Source organism: Aegilops tauschii, chromosome 3 (assembly GCF_002575655.3).
Source record: "Aegilops tauschii subsp. strangulata cultivar AL8/78 chromosome 3, Aet v6.0, whole genome shotgun sequence".
Taxonomy (NCBI): Eukaryota; Viridiplantae; Streptophyta; class Magnoliopsida; order Poales; family Poaceae; genus Aegilops; species Aegilops tauschii.
Window position 1 is genome coordinate 621,495,707 of NC_053037.3, and position 8,407 is coordinate 621,504,113.

Sequence of the window (8,407 nt, forward strand, 5' to 3'; positions counted from 1 at the left end):
CGCCACACCTCGGGTTCGAAGTTTTTCCCGTGCAGCCGGGTGTCCTCTTGAATCCGAGCTCCAACGCCAGAATGCATCCGAGGTGTCTTTTTGAAGCTGAGCTTAATGCCGGAAATGCCCTCTACGGAGCCAGCCATTTGCATCTGAGCTTTATGCCGGACTGCCTCTGAGGTGGTGCACCACCTCGACCGTGGGCTGATTTTTTGCGGAATTTATTTTTGATCGGTGCAATTTATTCTCTGCCGAGATGTATAGCCAGTTTGGTGCACTTTATTCTCTGTCGAGATGTATAGCCAGTAGCCCCCTAGACTTAGGTTGGGTGCGGCCGACCAACCTAAGGATCGTAATCTCCTCGGAAACTATATTGCACTTTGATTTTTCTGCATTGAATCATCAATGCAGTAGCCCCCGAGACTTGGGTTGGGCAACATGGCCGGCCCTAGGATCGTATCTCCTTGAGAACTAGTTCAACTCTCGTGTATGTTTTGACAATGCCGAGGTGCAGCTTGGCAGGAAAGATGCAGAACTGCGGGTCGGAAAAGATTTCCCGAGCAAAACCATCGCTCAGAACATCTCGAACGAGAGGATGTCCCGTCTGCTGAAAGGAAAACATAAAATAGGTTAAAAGTGTCATAAGCTTGAAAACCCAAAAAACTTTAGTAAAAACTTTATGCCCCAACTAAATCAAGTTTTTTGGTGCCAATCTGAAAATTGGTCTTAAAATTAATATGTGCTTCCGTCGTGCTTTAACATGACACGTCCGATCCCCAGACTTCAAGCGGGTCAGCCTTCAGCTTCAACCTCCTTTCCTGAAGGCAGAGTGCTTCTCATTAGGCTAGTTTAGCAAACTAAACTCGAGCGGCTTGAGAGAGAAACCAGGCTATCCGGCTATTGACCACACACTCGCGTCGAAAAAATGAGTAGTAGAAAAAGACTTTGCAACGACTTAGAAGAAAACATTTATTATAAAAGGCTTATACAAAATTTAAGAGCCCCAGTTAACATGGGAAAAGGAAGTGTTTTTAACAAACAACGTTTTTGACAAACTAAGTTTTTAACAAACAACTTTTTTGTTTAACACAAACATAATGATTGGTTGAACTGAGCAAAAATTAAAGGATTTGAGGAAATTTGAGCATGAAAGAGACTTAGCTGGTTAATGTGCTTGGTGTTGATGACGAGGTCTGAGATTGTGGCGGGACGAAGACGTAGTCCTTGGCCAGACCGAGGTCCCAGTCACCAAGCCCGAGGTGACCGAGCGAGGAGCTCAGCTTGACGAAGTGGCGCCGCAGCACAGTCGATGTGGTGAGGCGAAGCCCCCGGTCTAGCTAACGTGACGAAGCTGGTCGGCAAGTAACGCTGAAGTCCTCGGAGTAGGTTGATGAAGAGATGCCGAAGCCCCTGGTTTAGCCGAGGTGACGGAGTAGGTCGGTAAGGTGACGTTGTAGCCCCCATGCCAGCTGAGGTGTCGAAGCAGGTCAGCGTGGTGGACATCGACTTGAAGAAGCAACGGCGTGGCCACGCCAACGCAGGTCGTAACCTGTGACGCGGTCAATGCTGGCTTGATGAAGTGACCGCACGGCGATGCCGACACGCCCGACCCGTGCAATCCGTAGGGCGATGATGTCGGTGATGATTTAGCCTTCGCGATGCCGAACTCTTGGTCGGCTCGCCGAGATGATGATCTAATGAGGTTGACCTCGGCTCAACGAAGCGACGACCTGTCTAGCGTAGGTCGGCAGCCATGGAGCAACATTGTCGGGCCGGTTTGACACCGGCGCGACGGTAAAGATCGCTTCAAAAGAGACTCAAAATTTGTAGGCACGTGTTTGAGAACAACACACAATACCCTAGAAAGAAATTCCTCCAAAAAGAATGTTCAATATCTCGTTCATGAAGAAAGATGAACTCGGGTTGGATTCGTATTCGAACACAAAACAGATTTGAAAATTGATCCACTGATCAGAAGTTTTCCGGAGTTTGAACGGTCGGATCGTCGTGTTTTTCATCAGGATTAAATTAATCAAAAAGTTGATAATATATATCCAATATTCTCCTCTCTCTTTCTCCACTGTCCATGACAAAGGTGCATGAGGAACTACATTAAAAAAAAGGTGCATGAGGAACTATCTCATTTGTCGTGGCTGAGCCTGAACTAGAATAGAACTTAACAAAAATGCAATGTGGCCCTTTCAAGGAGTAGAGATGGCACTGTGGCCTTGTACAGCCTCCACGACAAATAATGCATGAGAAACTATTATGTGTTGTGCTCCATCATTCATTCATTAAAATTTTAGTTAAAACATTCGTAAGCAACATAAGGAAAAAGAAAGAAAAAAAATTATGTGCGCATCCAGGGAATCGAACCCTGGTCAGTACCGTGGGAGGGTACTATGATACCACTACACCAGATGCGCTGCTATATCTGTTTTGGACAAGTTATCTTACTTATACTATATGGAGTGAGCAATACAATATGCAACATAAAAAGGTACGAACGGGGCAGCGTTTTGACTCAGCTTTGTTTATACATGTCTGTAAATTTTAATGAAAAGGTATACTCTGCAAATTAAAAATCCCAGTGTTATAGAAAAAGGTAACTTTTTTAAGTATCATTAATTTCTCTTAGGAAGCTGTACATAACTTAACTTTGCCTTTTCTTCATGAAAACCATACATGATACATGTACATAGGTTCAGATTTTGACATCAAGAAAATCAAAGTTTCACTTCGGGCGCGTGGGGCTTTAGTTGATAGCTCGCATCGGGGCTTATCCATACAGATGCATACATGAGAAACTTGCACTATCGGATTGCATTGAGAGTAACAGACCTAACTAGTCCATATCGCACGCAATTCTGAGGCATCCAGAGCAGCTTGTGCTTCAACACCTGAAGCAGGGCACCTCCATCTACACACTTGTTTAGGGGCCACCACTCAACCAAGAAAACTTGTGCTGCGTACCTCAAAAAATCTCCATTCAAATTTGTATTAAGAAAACAAAAACGAGGCGAGATCGGTGAATGAAAAACATTAGGTTGCTGTTATCCTTATCCACCACCTTCAGCATGAACAAAGCAGCAATGCAGGCTTGCAGCAGCCCTCACTTTTGGCACGCAATAATGTTTACCAATCAAAAGATTAGCAACAGTATCAAAAGGATCCCCATCCTGTTAAGTACAATGAATTGCTTCCTAAGATGGCCCACGGGCATCCATGGTTGCAATCTTTTGAACAAGGCACCAACACCACAAGGATCAGTACAAGCATTCATGGTTACAGTCTTCTGAACAAGGCACCATCACCACAAGCATCAGTACCAGAGACATTTGGAACTTTGTCACGACGATGAACGCCGATTGACAAGAATCAAAAGCCCAAATCAAGGACGCGGGTAGCTAGGGGGGTCCCATGGTCCAGCACCCGTACCATAGCGCCTGTCTGTGTAGGTATTATAGCCGCTGTCGTACATGCCTTGCACGCCCATCCCAGGAGGTGGCCCGTAAGCTCCATAGCCGCTGACCCCTAAAAGTGTATTAAACATACAGGTTAGCCACAACTCATTTTCAGTGACTTAGATGCAAGTGAGGGAATGAAACCTACTAGGTGGTGGTGCCCTTCTCTTCTCAATTTCAGCCCTAAGCTTCTCAGACTCCTGAGCCATAGTCACAAGATCCTTCTCCACTGCCTGCACCTGTGCCATCAGCTCCGGCTTTGCATTCTTCTCGTAATCAAGAGCCGCCCTGCAGTGATCTTAATAGTTAGCTACTCCTCCACTAAAATAAAATAAAAAGGGGGGAATGCATTGAAATACTAATATAAATTCCTCATGTGGGCCACCAACGCAGACTCAGCATGCTGTGCCTACTGTAGCAGAAACACAAACCAGGACGGTTCCGTACCTAGCACGAATTAGTTCCTGCCGCAGATCATCACGTTCAGCTATCATGGCAGGTATGCGCTGGTTTTCAGAGCTCTGCTGCTCAAGCTCCTTTGTCAGACCCTGCACCTTTGCGTTGAGCTCTTGCCTCAAAGACTCTAGCGAGCCTGCTTCAGATCGTAGCTGAAGGGCATCCTGCCTAAGGGGTTCTAAAGAGCGGAGCTCAGCTTCCAGCTTCAGATTCCTCTGAGTCAGCTCCCTCGATTCAAGTTCTTTCTCTGCACGGAGCTTAGGTATAACCTGACTTGAGGAATGGAGATCTTCTTTCAAACGGGACATTGCTTGCCTGAGTCCAACAATTTCATCCACCAGATGTTGGTTGTCGTCACGGATTCTGCGGAGCTCACCACGGCGGCTAGACAGCTCTCCCTCGAAGCGCCGTGGTGAGATAGACCTTTCTCGTGCAAGACGAGGAGGAGGGCCATCACGAAATCCTCGTGGTTCCTCAAAGTACTGGCGACCTATGCGCTGTCTCCCTGCCATTTATAGCCCTGTAAGGAATAACCAGAATGTTAGACAAGAGAATAAGAGCTCAAGCACCAGAAATGATTTTTAAAACCACATAAGTGCTTTGTTTCCTGCTTGGTTTGTTGGGTGAAACATGACGTTTCCACTACGTATTTGTCCAATTATTTGGTTTTCTGATGTTATTACTTCTAAAAAAACCATCCGACACACAAGAGAATTGCCATAAATAAAACAACTAACACACAGAGTCCCTCAGTCGCCTGTCTCAATTTCAAACTGTGAACCTTATTGATATTTTAACATTTCTGCACAAGCCAGACAAATCCGAGTAGTATTGGCCGTTGGATATTCTCTTCAATACATCTAGTGTTGCCACGTGTACGTACTATCTAGAATATTCCATGCTTTGTCTTAAGCTCAATACATAATATGCACAAACCTCAAAAAAGACACTTATCTTTTTTTCTAGAATCTCCCATACTTTAATTATCCAACATTTTCTCTTCTTAAAGAATTGATTTTTGTTTTCAGTTTATTATTTAATGCAAAGTATGCACAAAACACATACACTTCTCATTTATTCTAGACTCTTCCATACCTTAGTTCTCCTATGTTTTCCTTCCAAAAGAATTAGCATTTATTTCTACTTTATGATTTTTGATTTGGTCCACACAATGGTAGAATCACCTAAAGTGCATTCATTTTTGCAGATGGAGTACATAGCTATTTTTATATATTTCAAGTGCGTTTTTCTTGTTAAACAAACCGGAACGTTAGACAAATAACTCAAGCACCAGAAATGATTTTTAGAACCATGTAAGTGCTTGGTTTCCCCTTCGATAAACTACTTGTCTCATTGGGAATACCTTCCATAGTGGAGTTGACTTAGCTAAATTAGTGATTTATCAATCTGCTGTGGCTTTTCAAATCCACTCTAACCGAACTACTACCTCCATCCGGGTTTACAGGTCCCCTGAGCACCGCATGCGTGTGCGCATTTAGAAGGCTGCTGCCTCGATCTCGCTGTGAAAAGTGAAACAGTCGACCCCACATCAGTACGCCTCCCTGCGCCTAATTAACTGCAGCACTAAGCGAGCCTATGCATGCGAAGGAGGGAGGGAGCTGGCTGGGTTCATGGGTACACTATGGTTCTGCTGTAAGGGCATCTCCAACAGTTTATATGTTAGTTTGTTGGTAAAATATGTCATGTCATCAACCAACACCTTAACATACAACAACTCCAATGGGTTGCATCTAGTTTGCCCAATAGGATGTTAGATCATAAATAAGATGCTCTCTCATTCTACATTGGAGCTTGTGCAAGGGGTGTTGGTTCATGTACATACAACCTTCCTCTCTTTCCTCATTTATTATATGACACATCATCAAAAATCCTATGTGGCAAAGTCTACCAACAACTATCTTACAGCCATTGAAGATGCCCTAAGTACAGCTGCATGCAAAGATGCGAAAGGAGTCTGGTAATCAATTTCTTTCTTGGTACATGTGATTTGGTCTGGGGGACTTGAAAACCCGGACGGAGGTAGTATGTTAATTATGGGATACCTTCTATCCTTAGAAAATAAGATTGTCCTGGTACTTGTTCATTCCTGGGAGTCCTTCAAGGGTATCAGATCTTGAAACCCCTCCATTTTAGGTCGAGCTCAGCAAAGAATTTATGGAAGTCATATCAGCAAGATAAGACTCTGACGGATCCATATTTATTTTCCCGCAATTTTATTTCAGAAGAAGCAGGTGCCATTTTGCATTGAAACTCAATATGCTTTGTTTGGTGAAAATGCCGTATTCCACTTTGTATTTGCCCTTAGCTAAGAAGCACCAATACAGGGATACAGACACGAGTAAACAAGTATAGGGACACAGGCTACGGCATTTTTCAAAAACAGACATTCGGGGATACAGCAGGATATACATGTATTTAGAAGAAAAAACAGCATATATAAACATATAGTAATAAATTTTAGGTGAAAGATTGTTTAGTTACTGCTGGACATATGTTGCATCAGTTTTAGATGAAAGTTTAGTTAGTACAGGACCCTCCACTCAGAATCCACATAAGGCCCAATTCCAGAAAACCCTACCTACACAAGTCAGCTCCTCCAGCAATTCCCCATCCCGTTCTTCTCTTTCCTCCAGCCGCTTAAGAACTGTAGAGAGGAGATGAGACGAATGCTCCGGTGCCTGCGCCTTCTTGCTCATCGGCGGCTTCCCTTCCAATCCGCCAAAATTTTCTTCCTTGCTGGCGGGTGCAGTCTCCGTCATCCTCCCTGCCCAGAGATTTTTCCTCGTCGGCAGCCGTCTTGCCTTCTACCTTTCTGCATGGATCTTCTTCCTTGCTAGCGACCGTCGTGGTTGCCTGCTCAAGCGTGATAGCCATCGGAAAGAGAGCTAGGCAGCGGTGCGGTGGCTGGAGGCTGGCTCCCGAGTGCCCACCATACTGCGACGTAACCCAATTTGTTTCTCTTTTTTTTTTATTGAGAGAAGATGGGATACTGCAGGATACGCGTATCCCGGCGTATCCATGCATGTCCCCGTGCTCCCCATACTAGGAAACCAATACGGCAGTTTCTGCCATATCCATGCTTTGTAGGTCCTTAATTATTTGGTTTCCTGATTAATATTTTTCCGACACACCAGTGCATTGCCATAAATGGAACAACTGACACACAGAGTAAGCGCCTGTCTCGATTTCAAATTGTGAACGGTTGTCGACTTGGTAGTAAGATTGGCATTAACTGCATTGACATTTTTAACGTTTCTGCACAAGACAGATAGCGCTCGCTTCTGAAGAATGCATAACTAGCGAACATTTAAGGAAACTTAACCTCCACCTCATCCAACCTCTGAAGACAGCAACGATTACTTCTTCTGAGCTTAATGATCTCCAGAAACAGGCTTACGGACTGCAGTGGAAATAAGGTACAACGTGGGATAGCTCTGAGGAGTTGTTTTTCATATTCTTTTCGTCTTACTGAATTTGGAGCTTTTTTTCAGCGTTAACTAGTGTAACTGAAGTCTACAATGTTCCTGAACTTAAATCGCATTCGTTTGTTAGATAATTTCGTTTTTTCCACTGTTCAACCACAGAAATAAGAAACAATAACTAAATTCTGAGCAAAGCAGAACATCAATTGTTTCCTGTTTTGAGATAAACAACATAGCAGACAGCATCAATGGCTGGCATCGACGACATCTCAAAATCACACGCAGCAGAACAGCTCTGCATCGACGAAAATTGAAGGGAGGGGGGAGGGATCAGGCGTAGGTCACCTTGGGAGAAGGGGAGCGCGACGGCGGGGTCGAGGAAGGGGGCGACTGTCGGCTCGGAGTAGGTGGCCGCGGGGACGGCGGACTCGGGGGAGGGCGACGGTGAGCTCGTGGCAGTGGACGGCGGTGGGGTCGGAGTCGGGAGGGCGGTGATCTCGTGGGAGCAGCCGCTGAGCGCGGCGGGGGGCGGGGCGAGGCGGGGACGAGAACGACGGCGACGGCGGAGCGGCGTGGTGTGGCGGCTAGGGTTAGGGTGTGTGGGTGCGGGGAGCTCCAGGGGAATGGGCCGTCTGTCTGCTCACCTCGTTTCTCACCTCGGGGGCGCGTATTTCCGTTTTCTTTTCCCCTCAGGTCAAGAAAAAAAAATACTGCTTCCTCCGGATTTTTTTTCATGGTAATACATGTCTCATTTACAGTATATCATAAGTAAGGATCATAGTACAAGCCACGTACATACCAACCTGACAAAACTGAAAAGACAGCAAAACGCTAGCCTTTACACACAGGAACACCAGCAAAGATGTAAAATTACAAAAAGACTGAAGAATCCTCTAAGCTTGACACCAACGCCCATCACCTGCCTCTGGCACCACCATAGCAGCCACCAAAGGAGAAAATGACGGATCACCTTCATACCCAAGCTCGACGCGACTTCATCGCTGATATGCAGCTTTGCGGACCTCCAAGGTGGCTCGCCAATAAAGGCGAAGA

At 45.3% G+C, this 8,407-nt stretch overlaps 1 protein-coding gene and 1 non-coding gene across 2 annotated transcripts; both read right to left on the reverse strand.

The window, feature by feature from the left end:
* Positions 1-2,346: 2,346 nt before the first annotated feature.
* TRNAG-CCC (transfer RNA glycine (anticodon CCC)) lies at positions 2,347-2,417 on the reverse strand. Its single transcript has one exon. It is a non-coding gene; the product is annotated as a tRNA-Gly (tRNA).
* A 690-nt stretch (positions 2,418-3,107) lies between these two features.
* LOC109750829 (protein FLX-like 3) lies at positions 3,108-8,029 on the reverse strand. Its single transcript, XM_020309774.4, has 4 exons — positions 7,700-8,029; positions 3,903-4,431; positions 3,604-3,743; positions 3,108-3,525 (listed from the first exon to the last, which is right to left on the reverse strand). The coding sequence occupies exons 2-4, from the start codon at positions 4,421-4,423 to the stop codon at positions 3,383-3,385; spliced, it is 804 nt and encodes a 267-aa protein (XP_020165363.3). The 5' UTR covers positions 4,424-4,431; positions 7,700-8,029; the 3' UTR covers positions 3,108-3,382.
* Between the last annotated feature and the right edge of the window lie 378 nt (positions 8,030-8,407).

Coding starts and splice junctions, on each gene's coding strand:
- LOC109750829 (XM_020309774.4), bottom strand. CDS start 4,423: ATGGCAGGGAGACAGCGCATAGGTCGCCAGTACTTTGAGGAACCACGA. Junction 3,744..3,902: donor CAGGAACTAATTCGTGCTAG/GTACGGAACCGT, acceptor AGATCACTGCAG/GGCGGCTCTTGATTACGAGA. Junction 3,526..3,603: donor GAGAAGGGCACCACCACCTA/GTAGGTTTCATT, acceptor ATACACTTTTAG/GGGTCAGCGGCTATGGAGCT.